The 24,248-nt window shown below is 34.3% G+C and overlaps 1 protein-coding gene across 6 annotated transcripts; it reads right to left on the bottom strand.

The window, feature by feature from the left end:
- Positions 1 to 1,452: 1,452 nt before the first annotated feature.
- On the bottom strand, positions 1,453 to 23,897 carry LOC136802573 (synaptotagmin-like protein 4). Of its 6 annotated transcripts, none has more exons than XM_067059312.1 (7): positions 23,747 to 23,897; positions 9,990 to 10,133; positions 8,551 to 8,808; positions 4,919 to 5,028; positions 3,950 to 4,474; positions 3,324 to 3,432; positions 1,453 to 2,540 (listed from the first exon to the last, which is right to left on the bottom strand). In XM_067059312.1, exons 1-7 carry the CDS (start codon positions 23,839 to 23,841, stop codon positions 2,510 to 2,512), a joined length of 1,272 nt encoding a protein of 423 aa, XP_066915413.1. In that variant the 5' UTR covers positions 23,842 to 23,897; the 3' UTR covers positions 1,453 to 2,509. The 6 variants fall into 6 exon arrangements, with proteins under 6 accessions (XP_066915413.1, XP_066915414.1, XP_066915415.1 ...); XM_067059313.1 differs by lacking the exon at positions 23,747 to 23,897 and adding an exon at positions 16,618 to 16,683; XM_067059314.1 differs by lacking the exon at positions 23,747 to 23,897 and adding an exon at positions 20,080 to 20,186 and having other exon boundaries at positions 1,454 to 2,540.
- Between the last annotated feature and the right edge of the window lie 351 nt (positions 23,898 to 24,248).

Below are 24,248 nucleotides of genomic sequence, written 5' to 3' on the forward strand. Positions count from 1 at the left end.
TGGTTTTCTAATTTTTCGTCCGATGACACCGCCGCTGAATGCCTATCGTAATACTTTCGCTAAGGCGAAATTAATAAAATGACAAATTCTTATAAAATACAGGAGAAAGATAACTCGTTTGAAAAAGGCGTTTGGAACAGCTCTTCATTTTATTTACCGAACGAAATCTTTCTTAGCTTACTCTCTGATTTAGAAATTTCTAATTTGTGTGACCCTAAGACTCAACATTGATATAGATTATTCGCCTTCGTTCCTGGGGTTTTGTATCTGATATAGAAGACATACCGGGTGACCCACGAAGAAGTTCAGACGTTTCCCGACATCTTGAGGCCGAACAAATGTCCCAAAGTGCTTGGAGTTTTAATATTTAGAAAGTAGATATCCTAACTTAAAATTTGAGCTTTCACTTTTTAAATTTGACCAATTTGTTCTCTACTAATGAGCTTTTAAAGTCAAAATTCACTTTTCGGAAAGTGTAAAAAACACGTAAAAAAGAGGTATTAAATTTATGCAATCAATTAGAAAATCACTTTCAAATTGACTTATTTAACGTGTTTTATGACATTAATAATTAATAAAAACACCTTTAGAAGTAATTTTTGTTTAAAACAAGACTAGTTTTTATGAAAATTTGCGCTTTTGTAGATTTTTCAGATTTTTTTTCAAAAACTGTATATCAAAAACGTCTAAAAATACCAAATTTGATGATACCCCTTTTTACGTGTTTTTTACGCTTTCCGAAATATGAATTTTGACTTTAAAAGCTCATTAGTAGAGAACAAATTGGTCAAATTTAAAAAGTGATAGCTCAAATTTTAAGTTAGAATATCCTCTTTCTAAATATCTAAACTCCAAGCACTTTGGGACATTTGTTCGGCCTCAAGACGTCGAGAAACGTCTGAACTTTTTCGTGGGTCACCCGGTAAGTAATAGTTGAACAATGTCAAAAAAGTATAAAAAGTTGGTGAATTTTAAAATCTCAGACCAAGCAAGCGAAGCGAAGCGAAGCGAAAAAAATGTTAAATTTAGAATTTCTTGAAAATGATATGTTTTATAATGTCGTAGAAATAATGGGACTTTCAACAATCCTCTACAAAAAAATGGCAAAACCAAAAATTTCTTTAAAAAACCAAATGTAAAAACTAAAATATACACAACACATAAAAGCTTAACTCGACGTAATAAAAATTAAAAAGTCTGAAACTTTAATGAATATCGTCCATCATACTAAATTTTTGTTAACAATGGACGCAAGAGAAAATATTACACACCATCAGTACTCAGTAGAGTGAAAAGCTAATAAACACTCAGGTTCCAAACAGTAGGGGTGGGGTCGAATAAAAGGGAGGGTTCAAATTTTTTTCAAGATCTAATAAACGGGGGAGGGGTCCAAATAAAGGATGGTCCGAAATTGTACCTCTTAAACCCCCCCCCCCCTAAATAAGGCAAATATAAACTAAAACCAGGCTATTTAGAGCAATTAAGCTTGTGATAGTTGAAAATATTTTCAAAAATAAATAGACGAGGGCGGGGGGCTCCTAATAAGAACGCAGGGGTCTGAAAGATTTTCGAAAATTGATAAGCAAGTGGAGACGTTTACTCGGAACCTTAAAGTAAATGTCTTTTTAACGAGAACAAACTATATAAAAACATAAGGCTTTGATAGCCAAAATAATGAGAACATTTTAAGGCTCTATGGACTCAGGACAAAGGGTAGCAAATGATTAGCCCATAACTATTAGGTCATAATCCTAATAATAAAAGGACAAACTAAATGATAAAATGATGTATATTTTAAAAGTTTCAAATTCAAGTTTAAAATTGGAAAGTTAAAAGCTTCGTAATTATATGAGAGAGCTTTCAACATATTACTAAAGTCTGTCACTAATTATTCTGTAATAGTGACAAAAAATGCTATAACTTTTGATAGAATTCGAACTTCTATATATAGCGGTTTGGCACTCGTTGAAACGATAATCAGCAGTTGAATATAATGAAAAAGAAAATTTAGATGAAAAAGTGAAGAAGAAGGAAATCTAGTTCGTGTTGAATGTTCTTTTGTTGTTTATTGACGATTTCAAAGTCATTAAGAAATTTATTTTCATCTTCATTTTCCAAATTTCTTAGCTAATACCTTCTTTTGGATCATATTCCAACCATGGAAATATTTTCCAAAAGTACAAATCCACCCTATAGTTCTAATTCTATCAAAGGTTATAGCCTGTTGTGTTTCTGCTGCAGATTCTTTTTGAGCCAGACTATAGTTTAAAATTCAACGTATGCAATACAGTTTATTGTGAATTTTCCATCACTTGAAGGTGTTGAGAAATGGTTCATGTTTTTCGATTCGTAAAACCTTGCTGATGCATTCAAATACAAGTGTCGAGGATGTGATAGCCGATTTCATTGTGATAAATTGACGACCATTTCTTAGTGAATCACAATTTCTTCTGTGTTGACTTTTGGGAAGTTTTCTTATTGTCACGCGTTGTCCATTCTGGTCTTTGAATTATTCCACCTCCTCATCTTTCACAGAGTCACTGAAGAGAGAAGAGAAAATGATTACGAACGAACGAACGAACGAACGAACGAACGAACGAACGAACGAACGAACGAACGAACGAACGAACGAACGAACGAACGAACGAACGAACGAACGAACGAACGAACGAACGAACGAACGAACGAACGAACGAACGAACGAACGAACGAACGAACGAACGAACGAACGAACGAACGAACGAACGAACGAACGAACGAACGAACGAACGAACGAACGAACGAACGAACGAACGAACGAACGAACGAACGAACGAACGAACGAACGAACGAACGAACGAACGAACGAACGAACGAACGAACGAACGAACGAACGAACGAACGAACGAACGAACGAACGAACGAACGAACGAACGAACGAACGAACGAACGAACGAACGAACGAACGTTGAAAATGTTGAAAATTATTTAAGTGCATTGTCTTTGTTGTTACGTTTGGTCATTACATATCAAACAGTTAAAAGATACGAATGGTTAGCAAGAATTGTCAATTATTCTCAATTAAAGATTAAATTTTAAGAAACACAAGTTTTATTTTCAGTATCTACTGTATCTATGTAAGTTCAGGTTTTTGTCTGTGTTTTAAATGTAGAAGAAGATTTTCAACTGTTTGTTTTTGAATGTTTTTGTTGTTTTTAAATGTCTAGTTTTATCGTGCTTTTTCAATGTATAGAACCCAAAGTAAGTTCGTCAAAAAAAGTTTTTTTAAAGTCTCGTTTTATCGTGTTTTTAGGGTATTTTCTCCACGTGGGATTTTATTTTACCTCTGTTCGGCCCCATCTTCCGACGCGTCGAAAACGAAGCCAATGCACGTGAACAAAACGACAACAAAGCACATTGTTAACGTTATCGATAACAAACCAAAATAATCGGCTAAGAGAGTAGTAAAATATACGAGACTTTAATAAATAGTTTAGATTTTAGAATTTTCCAAGATTTTTAAAGTATATCTGAAATAGAAGCCGACAAACAGCCTGGATTTAGAATGTAATTATGAAGAGATATTTAGATATTTTTTTCTGCTAAGCACCATTATTAAACCCATAAACATTTCTTTAAAAAATTTTTTTAAAGAAGTATGAAATTTATTCGAGATTAAGATTAAGATTAGGAAGAGTCATGGTTTGGATATGTGATCACTAAAATACTTGAATATGCTCAAACTTGAGCACAAATATAAAATTTTAGATTAGTTTAATTTAGAGTACAGAAAATAAGATGTAACTCTTTAGAAAGAAAAATTAGATTCTTGGTCATGAAAGTTCTTGGTAAATAACTTTTTACTTAGTTAAACCATACTGTTTGGTGTCGAAACTATCAAATCTCATTGGTTGAAGAGCAGGTCACATGACCTTGTGTGGTAAAGAATTAAACATACAAAAATAAATACCTTTACTGAATTCTTTATTCTCCACAATATCAAGATCCTCTTGTTCTTTATCCTCCATAATAATTGGTTTAACTGATTCCGGTTGCACGTGCGCACTCAGCTTTCTTTTCGGAACAGATTTTTGAGGTTGTGCTAACAGAGCTTGTTTCTCAGAATCATTGTAACCACTATCTAGCCTAGCATCTTCGTCAAGTATAGACGTACGACGAATAAAATCGTCTTCGTTAAGAGAAGACTTTCGTCTATGACCTACACTCTCAGATTTTGGTTTCTGTGTCATAGATAACATTTCAGTAAGTTCAGATTCAGAATGATATTTTTGGCGCCGAATCGGCGGATAGGATCGTAGTTCAGTGCCACTATCAGCATTTTCAGTTTTATTTTCATAAGTGTCCGTGTATGTAACTTTTTCGTCGTCTTTTGAATAACTGATTGAGTACCGTTTCTGCATGGAAGTCAAGGACATACGACGTGTCGGTTGCAGTTCACGGCAATGAGCAAGTAACGTAATTACCCGTGGTTCGACTATGGAAAATAAAAATGAAAAATATAACCGAGTTTCTGACAAGAAAACTACATTATAGACATATTCCGAAAGTGTACGTACAACAGTCTTGGGTCCACTAAAATTGGAGGCAAACTTGAGGAGGTAGGCAACACCCTAACCCCTAGTGGCGGATTATTTTGATGGAGCCGAAAGACAAGAAGCGTCCAAAGGTCCCTTTGATTGCTAATTTTGGTAACCCTAAAAACAGTCGGTCAAAACGAGTCCAAAGATTTCTGCGATCGCTTCGCTGGCGTAACTAGTATTAAGAATTAAGATATTTTCCTAAGGTGAGGGCCAATATACCAACTTTAGAAAATTGCTTGCCGATTTTGCCTCAATTTTGGTCGATCGAACAGTCTACCGTAAACAATATTTTTTATCATGCGTCTAACACGGATAGCACAAAATAACACAAGACTTACTGGTCGTCCTTTGTTTATAAACAGCGCGTAATATCTTTGCACTTCCAAACCGTTTGAATCGTTTATCCACCAATTCGTGAAACCATTCGAACGTTTTACGTTTGCATTTCCTATAAATAAAGTGAACAATATAATAAGCGTCACCTGCATGCATAGTCTCTCCTATTCTTGATATGCGTAAGTCAAGATGACGTCATATTTTTTAACAGAAGCACCCAAAAAAGCCGGTTTTTGACCTCCGTGTTTCTACTTTTAGTAACAGAGAGGGGTCAAATCCCGTTTTTTTAGGGTGTTTCCGTTAGAAAAATGACTTACGCATATCAAGAATAGGGAACAAACGCTCACAGATACCCCAATCTCAGTAACTTTGTGAAGCTTTTGTAGCCACAGTATTGCGAGAATAAAAAGAAGTAACAAAAAGGCATTGTTAAAGAGACTGGCTTCTTTCTAGATTGCTAACAGCTCAAAATCCAATTGGAATTTTACTTTTTTATGGCATACTTAGTAGGGACTCTATCAATGAAGTTTCCTATAGATATAAAGTATCAGAACCATTTTTGACTGTAATGCAAAGGTAACACACCCGGCTACGATGCGCAAGCTCATGGGTTCAATCCTTGTCTGTACAAAGACCAAGGCTAATTATAGATAAGGCTAATTTCAAAATTTATTGCTGTAGAGGGTCTGTTGTCATTGTCTTTTCTCATTTGAGATTTTTCAAACCGACCGCTACGATGAAGTGTTGTTGAGAGAGGGGAGAAGTGTTGCTATTTATAAAACATATTTCATCGCAGAGGTCTCCGTACGGGAATTTTTTCATCAAACAGACAATGTGCACAGAGTGTACTACGGAGATACAGAGTAGTTCAATCCCTGATCGGGTCACACCAAATACTTATCTGCTTAGTGCTAAGAAATTAAAAAGAAGTATTAAGGTGGAGCAACACAGGGAGAAAGCCCTCCCCTTACTGTGTGGGTAAATAGCTATCGAAATAGGGACCTTTGGTTCACAGTCTAGTAATACCTATTCACTAAAGATATTTCGAAACCATTAATATTCGTTACTGTGGAGCTTTGTTTTCATATTACAATTAAATTAACGGACATAAATTGCACTAATGAAAAGCCTTCAGGACATCGTTAAAGTAGAGCAATTTTAATATTGATGTCTGTAATTTTTGCGAGAAAACCGCAAATTGAGCTCATTTTAATTAGTAAGTAATTTTTACGGAATTGCTGTGCTAAATGGTGCTTTTGTCAGCACAATTACACATTTCTCATTGTTTTTTATCTCGGGATACTTTGTGGAAATTAAGTTATAACGTGTGCAATATTTGCAGCGATTCAAAGGGTGATTAAAAATACTAGTAACATAATTCAACCCTATGAGATCTCTATCATTGACAAAACCTATGGTACAAAGCGCACAAATGAACAACCCCCCTCTTCCCCCCAAATAATTAATGTTGTCGGAGCGAGCTAAGGACCGGCCAAGCAATATTTCTTTCCCACTAACATTGTTCGGAGGGGAGAGAAGGTTATTGTAATGTATCTAAATTAGACCACCAGAAATGTGCAATAATATATTGACAACGATTGTAGTTCAAGAAGCATAATTGGACCACACCTTCCTTAGGTATGTCCGGACCATAGATTTATAAAGCCCGAAGGGCTAGATGTAAAGTTTTTGCTGAAAAGTGTGCCGTGGTTAGGTAGGAAATCCTACCTAAGTCACGTAACATTACAATAGAATTTCAGCGATTGACCAATCAGAAGCTTCGCGGGTTTTCTAAAACAATACCAACATATTTTTACCGATATTCACTTTTTTTTGCCTGCGATGGCTTAAAGCCCGACATCTAGCCCTTTGGGCTTTATAAAACTATGGTCCGGACTAGAATTCACCTGAAATTACACACCTCTGCACGACACACCAGTGCCGTAGGAAGCATTTTCATAGGGGGACTGAAGTTTAGTGACACCGCGAGGGCCAACCATGGTTTGGCCCGAGGGGGGGAATTTCGAAAATTTGAGCTCTAGATTGCTTAAAAATACACTCAAAACATGCACATAAAGACAATTATGACAATTTAAAAAGAAAAACTTTGCATTTTGCAAAAAAACCATTTTTGAAAAAATTATTGGGGGGGGGGCATAGCCCCCCCCCCTTGCCCCCCCCCCAGTTGCTACGGCACTGCACACATATAATGATTTCACATTAAACTTCATCAATTTTTAACCTAGCCTAGTAACTGGAATTGCAGAGCTCAGTAGATGAAAACACGTGTCATACACACGGTGGGTACTCTGTACCACAGTTTATCGCTAATCATAGTACGGCAATGAGAAAAGGCAATGACAACAGACCCTCTACGGCAATGATTTTTGAAATAATCCGTAGATACTGGGTTTGTGTACAGACAACCGTTGGGGTTACAACCCTCTGATTATATTGGCCTACACATTTTTTTATAAGAACAAACTGTATAAGAGCATAAGGCTCCGATGGCCAAAATGTTAAGAACAAGTTAAGAACATTTTTAAGGCTCTAAAACACCCAATTTCTTAGAAAATTGCACAAAAATACTCACAAAATGGTGAAATTAAGAACATTTTAAGAACATTTTTAGACTTTAAAACTCAAATAGTTAAGAGCCGAAGATCCGAAGGCTTCAAAAATTTTGGATGAAAAAAAAAACGTATAAATCGCATTTTTTTTCATCTTCATTTTGAAAAACGAATGTAAATATCCAAGGGCAACAGTCCTCGGAGGGGGATTGCCCAGTCACAAAAATGAACAGTGATAACAAAATAGTAAATCTGTTTAATCGGGAGTTTACAAAATTTGGAAATCAGGTCTTACAAAACTTAGAGAACGAATTAGCCTCAAGCAATAAACTCTCGAGTAAGATTTTTATCTTTGAAATTTTAAAGCTTCAAAAAAAGCTTTTTAATAACAAAGCATTACATGGGATTTTTAACGAAGGTTAACCACAAGAACAGATTTGATATATGTGGAATAACCACGAAAGAAAAACACAACATCTAGTACGAAGGCTTCAAGTTTTTAACAAAAACCTTGCGTCCTTATGGAGTATATTAGAAAAGATAAAATCTAAACCTAGAACATCGAAAACCAAACAAACCACCTTTCATTTTTTGCATATTTTTGCAATTGCAATCGATAATTTTCAAGTCAAAGTTTGCTTCTAAGATTATGATCAAATTATTTTCCTTAAATTTTAACTTAATCGCACTGACTTAAACGATCGCACAAATTTTCACATCTCTCATGTGAGGAGGGCCAGCTAAACTATTTTGTCAGCGGGTGTGGATAAAGGGCGGTGGGTGTTTGCTCACGTTCTTTAGTACTAAGACAATTAAAATCAGTAATGCATATGAGATGAGAGGTTTTGTTCAGACAATTTCTGGGTGAATTATATGAGGGATAGTCAGACGGTTTGTGATCTGTTGCCAGTATTTTACAGAATTTTAAAGATTTCTAAAGATTTCAAATTGTCACATCTCATCTTTGGCAAAGATAGACAAACAGATTTCGAGTTTGTACTCAAGACTTTGGAAGAAATCTACGGGCATCATCTGATTATCCCTTCGTAAAGATAGATAGTTACCTTTTTTCCAAACATAATTTACAAATATAACATCTATCAGCCCAATTATCACCTTCTAAGATCAACACTTTTCGACATGTGCTACAACACTGGTGTTCACATGATATACATTCTTCACCCAGATTGAGAAGACAGATGAAGGTGAATAGATGTTTTCCACATATTAAACAATAATCGTCGAAAGGAATACGCTTCTTTTGCGCTTGATTTGCGAGTCGTATTGAACGCCGAAAATCTTCAAACTTCTTGTTGACATACCTAAAAATGAGGAATGAGGTTGAGAAATTAGCTACATTCTTCGACAGTTGCGGAATAACTTATACAAGACCAATTAGATATATCCAAAGCGCGGCCCGCGTGGTTTTCATACCAAAGGCTGGGATTGAAAGTAATATTTACCGCGGCTATAATCAGATTCACGAATTCGTTTGAGATATCAATTGTCATCGATGCAATAGTTTAGAGTATGTATACATTGTATGGATTTCGGCATTTTTGCTAGTTTTGATATGCCAACAATCAACATTGAAAATATTATCAAAATGTTATTGACATTCCTCGACTGCTATTACACCGGGCGTTTTCTATTCTATGAGAAAACCCGGAAAGACTTAACATAACATCGAAAGATACATATTTGATGTTTAGGAAAATAAGAATTGACATTTTGTGACAATTCTTTTTACAGTTTTAATCTCTTTTGACATTTTTTTGGCAAGGAACGAATAAGTTGATGAGGGAGAAATCATCCAGCTACCTACTACCGAGGCTACTGGACACTTTGGTACGCCCGTAATTTAAAAAACGGATATAGCATACTAGCTACTAAAAAGAGTGATGTTTTAGTGTCAAGTTTAAAAGGAGAAAAATCGAATTCTATAGTTGTTATGAAAGCAAGTTTTATTTTACTTTTTGACAAGTAAAAGACGGATGGCACCCAAGTGATTCACAGTTAACAATCATTTAAAAGTTCATTGAAATTAAAACTAAAATGAGCTATTACATAAAATCAGGAAAAGATCCTTAAAGACAGGATTATCTCATCAAGTGGTAAACAAAAATGCAAATTGGAAAGTGATTTACATGCCTTACGACGAAAAACAGATGGACTGACTTTTAATTTAAATAATATAACTACAGCAAGCAACGAATTTAACCCTCCCGAGTCGAGTAGTCAATGACTACTAATGAGATTTTCTAATTTTCGGAATATATGGAAAGTTCTCCATTCCTAGAATGCAAAGAGGTCAGTAATCGTTCGCTGTATATTGAGCTCCAATCACCGAAATGAAATAAAGCCTCAACTAAGGGGACCCGAAAGTTAAGCTATGGGCAAATTCAAGATATATAAAAAGTATCTCCAAAGCAATATCATCGAGCGGTCGATTTAGCATGGAAAACACTTTTAACTAGCAAATTAATAAACAACAAAATCTTACGTTATTCGTTCTTTTTCAGATTTCCGTAGTAAGATGTCTTTACTGATAACGTTAAGTATTTGGCTACATTCTTCATCTGTGAGCTTTGAGACGTCCACTTGACGTCCATATGGTGCTACCATTGTGTCTTCTTCTTCACTACGTCTGTAAAAATGAAAAAAAAAATGAAGATGAAAGTTTAAAAGAGATTGAAAATGTTGTTGCGAGTGACGTATTGACTGATTTTATGTCACTTACAACCAATCAGCTGTTGGGTCCGTGATGTAATGTCAGAAGACCACGGACTTGTGAAGACATTGCAATGGTGCATATCGTGAATATCCTTATCTATCATCATGATAGCCGTTACTACCTTTAACACCCTTCTTTCTCTCTATCAGCCCCTCCCCCGTATTAAAAGAGCTTCTGTTTAGCCACAATTTTCCGGGCACCTGGGAAAATCAATACACGTTTTTTTTTTTATTAGAACACCTAAAATTTGGCTGAGCCTGGATGTGCTTATTTTTTTAGCAATTTTCAGCCTAAAATGTTCTTAAATGCGTTCTTAATTTTTCAGACTACTTTAAATCGACAATATGATACAAAATAAAGAGCACTTTAAATTTGGCAAAATTTGGACAATATTTGACTCTCGACTTTTGAAGATCCACCCCTAAATTCGGTTAAAACTGCTTAAAAAGAGGAAAAAATTGTAGTTTCTTGTCACTTTTTTCCAAACTGAGGCTGGGCATGTTCTTAAGATGTTCTTAATTTTTCGACAAATTTCAGCCTATATGTTCTTATAAACTAGGTTCTAATAAAAAAAAAAACGTGTAACATCGCAAGAAAAGATCACTTTGAATAAAGGCATAACTCGATCGCCTGCTGTCAGTCCAGCAAGCTAGACGGCTAATTCAGACGTAGTAGAAATAAAGCAAAAAGTAATGGAAGGTAACAAATTTTAGTCAAACTAAATCCCACGTAACAATAATCATAATATCATATAACGCCTATACTACTGTATTACACGCATTATGAACGACTCCGGTCTAGCTTCAGTGAACCTTAGTCCTAAACTACTAAATCATGATGAAGATTTTTTAGATAAATCCCTTTGTTCTACAATAGACCACGTGATACTGACTTTTCTAAAGCTTCGGCGTCTCCTTATAATAGAAAAAATCTGCAGACAGAAAGTATAACCCCTAGACAACCCAGTTGCACTCCAGGCTACTGATAATTTACTCAATTCCCTAGATTAGATTGTAGTATCTAAACTCTCCATCGAATAAAAAGTTGAATCGCACGTTGGAACTGTATATTTGATGATAGAAAAAATGCATGAACATTATGCAATTATCTTTTGAACTGTATTCTGCAATATAACAATATTGGGTTCTAATGAGTCTAGCCAAGGAGACCATGCTTTCATCAATTCCAAAACAAAAAACACACACACAAAGAGCGATCCCATTAGATCTATAATAAAACTTTTTTTCCCTTTTTTGTATTCCCCTTCTCACCCTTACAATATATTCTTATTGAGGTTAAGAATTTCATGAAGTACCCCTACGTGACACTAAACTTGGTGAAGAAGAGATAGAAAAAAAAAGTTGGACGAAATATATATAAAGCGAATATAAATTTTTGATGAAGCCAACCTAGCTTTTTGTGTTCATTTCTTATCCCTTTGTTTTCCTACTTCTTTCTATTTCCTTTTTTAAAACTTTATATTTACTATTTTCATCAAGAAGAATTTTTCGTCGTCTTCTTCTATTTCAAATCCATGATATGGAGTCGTATGACCATTATTCATAAGAACAATATCTATGTAAAGGGGGCTATATCGTTTCATTCTTTTAAGTTACTGATACTCATTAGCAGGCATAACCTAACTGTTAGTACTATGTAATCTAGAATCCAAAGAAGTCTAAATTTTTAAAGAACAAATTCTTGATTCACAATTATAAATTTCAAAACTTTAAACCGACTTTAGTCAACTATGAAGTGTAAAGTTCTTATATGATACGATGGCAACATATACATATACTCAGAATTTTTTCGAGTATACATAAGTAATAATTCTCAGAACAGCCAACATTGAAAACCAATTTAAAAAGACTATGTCTTTGAGTCAGTATCCATCCTTATCGCTGAAAAGATCCATATCAGAGCACACCAGCTTGTCACCAAAAAGCTTGTTTAGCAAAATACTAATCTCCGAGCAGATTCTGATACTCCGCACATGGCACGTATTCACTCTCTCTAAAGGTCACGGCTCCATAAGAGAGCCATTTATCATATTCGCCAAAGCCCTTTAAAGCAGAACGTGGTATGCTCAGAATGGTTGATCTGAAATGGGGTTAGCAGTATACCAGACACTAAGGCAGCATCTTCGTATCACTGACCGGACGGGACCCCAAGGAAACAGTACAGTAAAGAAACTTAAACGATTGAAAATTTCAAAGATACAATGGTTCTACGCTTAAGAACGAAGAACAACAATTAACTACAGTATAACACAGCAAACTTGAACAAACGAAAACCAATTATCAACGAGAGCAATAAGAAAACCATGAAATAACTTTACCATTGAAAACAAGCGTTTTAACCGCAAACTACGACAGATTTGCCGGCTTTTAAAAGCCACCGACAAACTTAAGGAAAACTACTTATGACGTCATTCTAATTCAAACTATGTTTTTTGGCTTCGTATTTTCTTGGATTTTCTGCCAATGTTTATCTAGGTCTCGCTGATGTGATTAAAAAAATGACGAAGAAAAAACTGGAATTTTCGGGGTAGAGTTATGAACAAATTATACACACTGTGATTCTCAACGCGTCGCTCAGGGAGAAAAGCTCTGAGCGCACTGCAAGAACCAAAATCTACTGCCACCAAAGATAACGGTTTCACTCGATGTGTTAAAAATCAGCGAAGAAACCATCGCCAATGATGTAAATACCCTAAAATTCAACCCATCGAAAAAATACACTGAAATCTGATCTCTCTACACTGAACATGGCAAATGACACATCCCATACCCACATATTGTCTCTGAAACACCCGATTTCTTAGGAAAACGGACAGAAATACTCACAAAATGGTGAAAAGAAGAACATTTCTAGGCTTAAAACTCAAAAGGTTAAGAATATGCGAAGATTTTGGATGTTCTTATAAATAATAACGTGTACATATAAAAATTAAACTGAAATCACATAAGTCTCAATTGAAATATTAGTGTCAGGCGATTCAAAAAAGGTGAATAAAAATCGAAAGTAAAAGTAGACATTTCATAAGAAACTTTTTCGTTAGATGATGAGCAAACAAAGAAAACGGCAGTAACTTAATTGTATCGACAAGAAGATTTCTACACTATTATCTTACGTTTTCAAAAGATTTGCAGTCGGTGCCCTGCAGTACAAAATTAAATAGGGGAATACTAAGTTTCCAAAGTTTCAGCTAAAGCTAAAATGATCAAATTTTAAAATTTATTTTGTCGCTTTTAGGGAGTGAATTTTCTTACGCGTACGGTAGACCTCTGAACAGCTCTGAAGGCACTTGAATATAAATTAACCATCTGAGGAAAATAGTCCTCCCGCGGAAAATTCTACAACAAGAATCTTGTTGTGCGCCGGAAAGTCAAAAACTAAGTTTTCCTGATATGGCGGTGGGTATGGTGGGCAGAAAACGATCACAATCTGATCTCAGGCTACCCACTACCGACTTTGCCTAAGTGCACCTCTCCCCCAGACAAAACATAACGAACTGACAACTACCGTAACTTGGTCTAATGTCGACATTCCTCCTCTAATTCCGACAACCTTTTTATCAGCTGAAATTGATAGAAAGGTCAAAGCTATTTTCTTTGCTTAGTGGTCAGGGAGGAAATATCCTTTTTCAATCAGTGATTCAAACTTTCATATTATTCCTGCCTCTAAAGAAGGGTGTCGGAATTAGACGAGGGATGTCGATATTAGACCAAGTTACGGTATATGTGGGTCCCTGCCCTGAATGTAATAAACAAATTCTTGTCAAACTTTGTTCAGATTTCTCACCAAAAACATAAACTCATACAAACATAACAAGCTGAAATTCCAAAAGCAAAAAAGATAACCTTACTTCAAATGATTTAATATAAATCAAGTTGTTGGTCTGATCTTATCGCTCAAGAGATAAAAAACTAAATGATTTGAAAAAAAAAATCAGTTAAGCGTTTTACAGTTAAGTCAAGATGTCTTTTTTGTCATGATATAAGAAAATTCCGGTCTATTTTCTATAATTAGCTAATAAACGTTATAAGACATTTTTTCAATGACATAAAGAAAAAAGACGCTCGGCGGTATTAAGTACAACTCGTTAACAGACAATAGATAGTAAACAGCCCTACTATGATAACAAAAACATGTCATAAAAAATGTGAACGACTTGACTATTAAAATAATTTAATACATAAGAGAATGTAATTGGAATTTAATGATGTTAAGTGTAAAATTAAACTTTTTATATTCATAAAAAATTAAATTTATAAAAATTCATAAAATTCATTTTTATAGGAACAAGTTTTCTAAGAATAATACAGTAAATGTAATAATAATACACGTTTTTTTATAAGAACATCAACATTTTTGAAGCCTTCGGATGTTCTTAATTTTTTTAATTTCAAGCCTAAAAATGTTCTTAACATGTTCTTTCTTTCGCCAGTTTTGTGAGTATTTTTGCCCATTTTCCTGAAAAACCGGGTGTTTAAGAGTACGCAAATCCTTTAAATGTTCTTAACTTGTTCTTGATAGTTTGACCATCGAAGCCTTACATTCTTATATTCTAGGGTTGGCAGATGAGGGGTATGTGCGGACGGGACCTCCGAAAATCAACGCTTAGAGAGACTAATTTAAAGCTTTCTGATTTTTCTGACCCTTCCTTAGAGAGACTTTGAAGGGTGAAAAAACGACTCTTACCGTCCGCACATACCCAGCACCAATTTTTACCTAAGTAACCATATACCCCCCCCCCCGCCCCCGGGTATATGGTTTGATCTTATAAAAAGCCTGTATCAAGGAACCTCTCTAAACACACCAAAACAATATACATTAGCTCTTGTCATCCTTTCTCGAAGATCAAATCACGTTTCAATCCAGCTTACGGAGAAAATAATTTTGGTACAAAAATCAGAAAAGACTACAAAGCTTGACTTTCTTTTACTGCTGATCTAGCCTTCAGACTCTACATCGATGCTCAGACAGTAGAGATCTCAAGCTCCATTCAACAATATATTCTACGAAAGAAAATGTGGATGCAAGTCTTCACTAACTTGGTTATCTAAAACTGTCTTCCCAGCTGGCACACAACGTTGTTTCAACGTTCATCTAACGTTATATGGACGCTGTGAACGTTAAATAAACGTTGAAACAACGTTGTATGACAGCTGTCTTTCTTAAAAACGCTGATGAACGTAATTAATTTGACAGCAATTAAGGAAACAACGAAACGACCAGTACAGTAATTATGTGTATTTGATTAGTTTGCCGAAATGTAAAAAGACCAAAGTTCATTGCGTGTTAGGTTTGTTACCTTATTTCACGACCTCTTAACGACCTAGGATATTACTGGTTCAAAGCACTTAAAGAAGGACCGCCCCGATAAGGTTCAAATTTGCGTGACAAAAACAAAATGACATTGGATTACGCTGACATAGGTCGAGTGTATATGAAATTATTGCAAATGAAGATCGTGGTCCCACCTAGATTGCGCTCGTCCTTAAAATGTTTTTTTTAAACACTGTTATTTTAGATTCTGATGAAACTTTAAAGTTTTTTAGGGCTTAAAACTCAAAAAGTAAAGAACATCTGAAGGATTCGAATATTATGGACGTTTGAACTTTAAGCCTAGAAATGTTCTTAATTTCACCATTTCATTGGTATTTTTCGCCCATTTTTCTACAAAATCGGGTGTTTTAGAATCCGTAAAGTCTTAAAATGTTCTTAACTTACTTTTAATATTTTGGCCATCAAAGCCTTATGTTCCTATATAGTTTGTTCTTATAAAAATTGCATGTACAATCCAAGGTGCTTCGTATATATTTGCCACACAAACTGTCATAAATCTATGGATCATTGAAATCCGTTAAAGCGATTAAAACTGATTATACACTTCGTTTATGAGAGCTAAACATTCAAAGCTGGGATTACACTTAGACAAATTTTTCTTCATTTCGTTCAATGTTTAACCGGGTGTTTTTTGAGTAAGTGAGAGTTTAGATTTTCATGACGTCACCATCGAAGTTGTAAAAAGTCAATATTACTAATAGGAAATGCAAACTGTAAAATTTGTCAACATTCTAAGTGGCGCGGAAATGTGGAAGGCCTTTTGCCGAAATGGAACTGTGAAGACAGCATACAAAGTATAGAGAAATGAGATATAGAAATAACACCTCTTCTCAACAATGAACGTAATGGCCTTGAATTTAAGCAAGCCAGCCTTACCTAAACGCCATTGCCTGAAGAGACTTCGCCGGACCCTGCTAAAATATTATTCATTCTCTCAGTTTGCTTTAGAGTTTATTCTTTAGTGTTCTTAAGTGGTTCTTATTTTTTGTCACTGACCTTCGTAAATGAAGCGAAATAAGAAATAGTGAAAAATAGGGAGACTTACGAAGAAATGGTGGAAGTTTGACTCGACTTTCTTCGGCGGTCAAGAACTACCCCTTGGAAACTCATTTTGGATATAACACTCAAAAAATATCAACTCTCAAAAATATATAAGAAATAACTAAACATGAACTAAAACACCAATCGTTCTTGTATTGTACAGCACATATTATTAAGTAGAGTTTCCCCTCTGGGGTGCCAAGGGAGGCATCTTTGAAGATAGCGTGTTGATGCTTTAATATGCTTAAATATCTACAAAAGGCTAGGTTTTTTTTCAGTCCAAATGCGGATGGACATGATTGAGTTTCAAAACTTGTTACGGAGAGTACTCTCCTTTAGATTTTTTTCAATTAATCTCTCATTAAAATCTATTCTCTGACCACAATCTAACCCAAATCTGAAAACACTTTTCTTTAAGAACAATTTTATAAGAAAACGAAGCTCAATTGTTGCCGAAACCTCAAATTAAGAGCGAAATTCCAGGCTAGAAATGGCTAATTAGATGCTTCTTAAGAATCTAATTAGTGAATAAAGTAAGTATATTCAGAACAATATTAAAAGTCTAAAATTTAAGAAAAACAAGAACAGCCAAGCCTCATCTAAAACTAACTGGTTCTTTTAAAAAACACACCAGAACTTACCTAACATGTAAAAAACATGAAGTAGGTATCTGAAATTATGAAACCACACGTTGTTTTTTATAAGAACACTCAAAAATGTTTAAGCTTTCGGATATTCTAAACTTTTTGAGTTTTAAGCCTAAAAATTTCGTTAACATGTTCTTAATTTCACCATTTTGAGAGTATTTCTGTCAATTTTCCTAACTATTTAGAGTCCACAAAGCCTTAAAATGTTCTGAACTTTAGTTTGTTCTTACAAAAAAACGTTTATCATGTACATAAAACACACACGAGAGATATGAACCTCTGATACTATGTACACTGTTTTGATTTTTATAAGAACAATTACAATTAGGACAATTACTCGTTTTTTTTAAGAACGTCCAAAATTTTTGAAGCCTTCGGATGTTCTTAACTTTTTGAGTTTTAAGCCTAAAAATATTCTTAACATGTTCTTAATTTCACCATTTTGTGAGTATTTTGGTCCATTTTCCTAAGAAATTGTGTTTTTGAGTCCAGAAAACCTTACAGTATGTTCCTAAATTGTTCTTAAATTTTTTGCATTCGAAGCCTTATGTTCTTATATAGTTTGTTCTTATAAAAAACGTGTAGAGTGTATAAATTTTGAAACTTTCTGACCATGCTTAACAGTCTAGAGAAATAAAGAAATAAGATAATTGCTACAGTGCAGTTTATATACAGATACTAGAGACAAGACCAACCACTATTCTTATTTCATGTTATCTTTCATTCATGTAACCTTCTTATTATTAAGAAATCGTACCACTTGTTATCTCTGATTTCAATCAATCAAAGTGCTATCAAAACTTTCCACATACACACACATCAACTTTTTAAAAACTCTACACAAAAGACAGCTTCAACGTCAAAACACTGTTCATAGCCTTCAAAAAGGTTAACACTGCCTTGAACTTTTGATGCTCTTAAAGTTATGAAAAGTCCCAAGAAAAGAGCCTACATATCTCTACATTTCGTCCACTGAGTAGAGTGCAAAGGTAGGCTAACGTTTAAGTCAAGTAATCAGCAACAAAAAAACTTAGTCAATCATAAAGTTTTAATAAGTTTTATCAATATAACGTTCCTGTGTCTTAAGTACCACCTACAAACAAGAGGGGAAAAGACAAAAGATGTGTAATTAGATTACATGTCATAATGACAAGAAAAAGTTTTTTGATGTGATTTTCTAAGTGTTTGAAATGACCTCAAACAACCTTAGTGCCGACTAAATCGTATTATATCCACAGATATCTGTAAAGCCCGAAGGGCTAGATTTGCGGCTTTTATCAAAAAGTGAAGCTCATCTTTGGAAGGATTTCCTACCAGAGTCACGTGACTAAAATATGCAATTTCACCGGTTTGAGAGATGTGAAATAGCGTTTGCCACCTACGTTTTTTGATCTCGCGCTCCGAAAACAATTAAAATGCTAGATCCTATCCATCGGCACGAAATTTAAAAAGTCAAATTTTTGCTTCACTTTTTTTTGCTGGAGAAAGCTTAAAGTTGCCTATCTAGCCCTTCGGGCTTAGATATCTGTGATTATATCCTTTAGTGTTGTTGTTGACAAGCAAAAAAAATTCAAGGGCAGTCAGTTTGTCCCTTTATTCACGATTCACGTTCTTTTAAGAACAAACTACACGTTTTTTATAAGGAATACGTTTATAAGGGATTCGAGGTTGAAAATGGCCCGAAAAATAAGGAATTGTTAAGGAACTACTCAGGCTAAAGAGTTAAACTTGAACTTGCACACGTCACAGTCACAAAAACCTGAAACAAAAGGTTATATATCATCAAAATATTGATGTAACCGCAATATTTAAAGTCTGTCTCAAAAGTATGTGGACACTTTTGGAAAAAAGATTTTTGAAAATTGAAAAACGGAGAAGAAAAATGAATCGGAACACGTATATTAAATCAGTAAGGTTTAAATAATCTAAATAGTCTGATGTCATGATTTTTAAAAAAAGTAGAAAAAATCTTCATTTTTTTCATTTTCATTTTTCAGCTTTTCAAAAATTGTTTATCCTTTAGATTATTCTCCTTGGAAATCTTTCCAACGGTGTATAACTTTCTAACATAGTATGAATGGGTGCTGAGAAAATTCAAAAAACTAAAGTATCGACATAGTTTTGAGACAGACTTTAATAATCGTCTTTTTCTGTATGTAGGTAATTGTTCAGCACAGCATCAAATCAGCTCAAACTTAGCAGCTAAGTTAATAATAGTTAGTTCATTGAATGAAATAAAAATTAAATTCAAGACCAAGAAACAAGAAATGCATGACCTAGAGAAATAATGGTAAGATTATGTATCATACAGATATTGGGAAAATAGGCAAAGGGATAACGTAATTACTGAGGTTGTCACAGTTTTAATTGAAAGTTAATAAGATTACACAGGTAAACTATCACGAAGAAAAACAATTGATTTCACTACAGGACCAAGATCTCTCGCTGTTTTAATATCATGTAATCTGCCGAGAGTGCGTAAAGGCTGCTATGGGTGAAATCATAACACGCAGGCTACATTCCTTTTCTTTAAATAAGAACAATATGTTAAGCACTGTAGCTGAATCTTAAGCAAACTATGGTTCACTAAACCTAAAATACCTAAAGTTCTGCCTTAGAAATAAGAACAGGATAAGAACAATTTTAAGTTCATAATACCAAAAACATAAGAAAAGGCGAGCTTCATCAAAGGCAGTTATCTCTTGTAATAGTGGTTTTTTTTAGTTGTTTTTAAAGGATCCTCAAGTCTAATACTAAACATACTGTATGTACGCAATACCAAACCAATTGTATAAGAATGCTTTTGGATAGATACTCACTTTTAAACTTCTGGATAGGTCGAGGTAGCGAATCAACCTTTCTTGGACTTCTCTCAGTAAAAATTATGAAAGACTCGTGAAATTGTCTCTTCTCTTACACTCACATGGCAAACTATCAAATGGATTCACTTGGTACGAGAGAAATATCGTTTTCCTGTGTGAGAGAGATTGAAGCATAACAAAAAGGTGCGAAAAATGTTTTGTTGCTACGTCAAAACAATCGGATGTGAGAAAATATACCGCTAAATTTGTTACGTTTTTTTATAAGAACAAGCCTAGAGCCTAACGAGTAGAAGTTTCTTTGGCAATGTTACCAGATCTGAATGGAGTGAGTACAAAACTTCCTCCTTTTCCAAAAATTTAATTTTCTTCTCCTTGAATGGGAAAAAGCCTCTTTTTTTATGCAAACTGTAGACTGAACTTGAACACAGAATCGGCAAGAAATCATGATATTAAAAGTCACTTTATGAGGCCCGGCCCGTGGCCGTCAAAGAGTACCGCTTTTGAACAACTTCTTTATCATATTCTAAAACTAACTGCTATGTTTCTTATTGCCAAATGATGGAAGAATAAAGTTTTGCAGCTTGCAAGAGAAAAAGAAACAAGATAGTTGTGCAAAATATTTTGATCGACCGTTATGTATTACTTAACACCATGTCGTGAAATTCTTTGTACAGAAGTTCTTCATTCAGACCCAGAGTTTCTTTTTAGTTTGAATCCACACTTACAAATATCGGCATAATGGCATTTTCAAACCGAAAAAGAAGTAAAAGACGCCGTATGGACGTTGTTGGGACGTCGGATATAAAAAATTAACAATAACAGTAAAATAATTTTTTTTATAAGAACAAAGGAACATGAGGCTTCGAGGCTCATACACGCTTTTTTATAAGAATACTGTTTTTCTAGTTCATCATGGATACTGTATTCTATACAGCATTCTTAGGTTAGGATCCTAATTCAGACTATTTAACATTTAGTACATACGTCTCAAGCATAAAACGGCATTTTTGTGACAAGAGCGAGCCTTACTTGGGGCTAATAAACAATTTTTAATTGAAAAAGCTCTAGAAATGGCATTCTTAGCTTCTTGAGTAGCAAAATTCCATGATGATGATATTCTTATCATTATTCTTAATTTTTTGGCCATTTTCATCATGGACATTCTTATAAAATGTATTCTAATAAAGAAAGCGTGTAATTTAACTTTTTTGGGAAAATCAACCTAAAACATTCTTACGGAATTCTAAGGTTAGGATCGAAATTCAATCTATATTTTGCATGTTACACGTTTTTTTGAAAGAACATGCTTTTATTAGAGCATTAAGAATTTCAGAGGCCTGCAGATGTTCTTAACTTTTTGTTTCAGTTTTCAAATGTTCTTAAAATGTTTTTTATTTTCCCCATTTTGTGATTTTTTTGTGCGATTTCCCTAAGAAATTGAGTGTTTTAGAGTCCACAAAGTCTTAAAATGTTCTTAAAATGTTCTTAATATTTTGGCCATCGAAGCCTTATGTTAAATGTGTAGTTTGTTGTTATAAAAAAAATAACGTACTTTCTTTGATAGGGTCAGGTGTGCGTATCAATTTTCACACAACCTGACATTTAACAAGATATAAATTAAGCTAAACATGTTAATTCGAAGCTCTATCACTAAAAGCTGTTCAAGAAAGTCTATCAAGCAGCTCTCGTTTTGAGATGAATTTTCTGACAAGATTTCGATGCAAAATGTATCTTTCAAAAAAAAAGATCCTTTGACAAGTTGTTAGCGCTTAAAAAATGGGAATATGGAAATATATGATTAAAAAGTGTTTCTGGTGTTTGCGAAGGAACTCATTCGCCAGCTAACGAGAAATTGGAGAATCTCTAATCATTTTTTATCAATACCCACAACCCACAAGGCCACCACAGATCACCTTAAAAGATTTAAGGAATCGAAAATAGCATTACAGCTTCAAAGCTTAATCAATTTCGATCTAACTTTTATATATCTTTGTTCATCGAAAGTGAAATTGACTCAGATCAACACTTCAAGTTCAAGGCTGTCTTGCGCCTAAAACATTAGGAAGTACACGTTTTTTTATAAGAACATCCAAAATTCTTGAAGCCTTTGGATATTCTTAACTTTTTCAGATTTAAGCCTAAAAATGTTCTTAACATGTTCTTATTTTCGCCATTTTGTGGTTATTTTTGTGTGTTTTTCCGAGAAATCGGGTGTTTTAGAGTCCCCAAACCCTTAAAATGTTCTTTACTTGTTCTTAACATTATGGTTATCGAAGCCTTATGTTCTTATATAGTTTGTTCTTATAAAAAAATGTGTACTTTTGCAAAACTTTTCAACGTAGAGGGGGTGCCTAGTGCACGAACGGCAAACTTATTTTTTACTTTTCTCAATTACTTTTAGGTTTTACATAAATCCTTTTTGACCATCTCGTAAACAAGCTTGAAGTCCTTCTTTCAGTTTGTTTTCACTTTATTTGAAAGCTTCTTCTTGGAATAATAAGTCGTTAAAGCGAGCGCTATTCGAACCCAGTCCGCGAACGAGGAACCAGTTCGCGAACGATCTTTTGAAAGAACTCTTCTTGCGCAAATTTTCTTATAAATAACATTTTCTCTCGTGATCAGCCATATTTACAAAAATCCCGAATTTCGTGACTTTTTTACTTGGCCTCGTTCAAAATCGGTTTGGTGTTGTTCTAGTGCTCCGTTTATTTTAATTTTTGGAGAGATTGCAAGGAATAGTTTGAGGATTCTGCTACACAAAGGAAGTTCTATAGAAGTTTGTTTTTAATTGTTTTTTTCAAGCTCAAAGACGTTCGTTCGTGCACTGGGGCCGTTCGTGCACTGGCCAACTGACTCTAGAGTCATCTCAACAAAACATCAATTTGAGGCTCAACGTGCTAAAAAAAAAAAGAACAATCGAGTCTCATAAAAATCTACTGGTCCTTATGAAAAAAAAAGTGACATTTTTTTCATAAGAATGTACTCTATAAGAATATTCATGATGAAATTGGTCAAAAAATTAAGAATGTGCTAAGAACATCACCATCGTATCATCCATTTCATCATGAAGAGCCTTATAAAAAAGCGTGTATGACAGATTTGCGCACACAGTAGAATAGTCCAGGAGCTGGAGCTCAACTGTTTTTTTTGCCTTTAATAATTCTGATGGGGGAAAAAGTAGTCCTATCACAGCGCCATGATTTAAATCAGAAAGCGAAGATACACGTTGTTTTTTATAAGAGCAAACTATATAAGAACATAAGGGTGGTCAAAATCTTAAGAACAAGTTAAGAACATTTTAAGGCTTCGTGGGCTCTAAAACACCTGTTTTCTCAGAAAAATGGACTAAAATACTCAAAAAATGCTGAAAATAAGAACATGTTAAGAACATTTTTAGGCTTGAAACCCGAAAAGTTAAAAACATCTGAAGGCTTCAAAAATTTTGGATGTTCTTATAAAAAATACGTGTAGTATACGTCAGATTTCCTGACTAACAGAAGAAATACTGTACTTTAAGATTAAAATTTTTAAACTTTTTCCCTCTCTCTATTGAAACCCATTTTCACTTCAACACCCATTCTCACGCAATTAGCTATTTTAACTCAAGCGCTGAAAGTACTTCTCTAAAATTGATAAGAAATAGCATCGTAGTATTATAACTTACATGATCTGTGGTTTGACTTTCATGACCCATTTGCTGGTATTCAAAAGTCGTTCTTTCTCTGAAAACAACATCATGTTCTTGAGTTTTTCTCTCATGGTCAGATAACAGATATGAATTTGTTTAAAAAATTACTTTTTAGATAATTTTTGTTTTCACTATAAAAAAGGAGCATGATAATTAATATAATTAATATTGAATTAAAATTATAACAATTAATAGTGTGTCAAGAAAAGGTGGTCTGAATATAATAAATGTATAAGTTGAAAAAGCTATTACTGATTCGATGTGAAATCCCCGTGGAATTCCCCGTGGAATCAAAGGATGTAGACCACTCCAAATCTAATTGTTGTCAAATTTAGTCAAATGCACTGTGCATCTCTCAACATTTGATTTGAAATCAGCAATAAAACACCAGGTAAAAAATACAATTTTTAACAGAAGCAATTCCTGAAGTGAAGACAACACGAAAATTTTGAGCCAATGAAAAACTAACATTTCTAAC

The sequence above is a fragment of the Clytia hemisphaerica genome, unplaced genomic scaffold, assembly GCF_902728285.1.
Source record: "Clytia hemisphaerica strain Z4C2 unplaced genomic scaffold, Clytia hemisphaerica genome assembly, whole genome shotgun sequence".
Taxonomy (NCBI): domain Eukaryota; kingdom Metazoa; phylum Cnidaria; class Hydrozoa; order Leptothecata; family Clytiidae; genus Clytia; species Clytia hemisphaerica.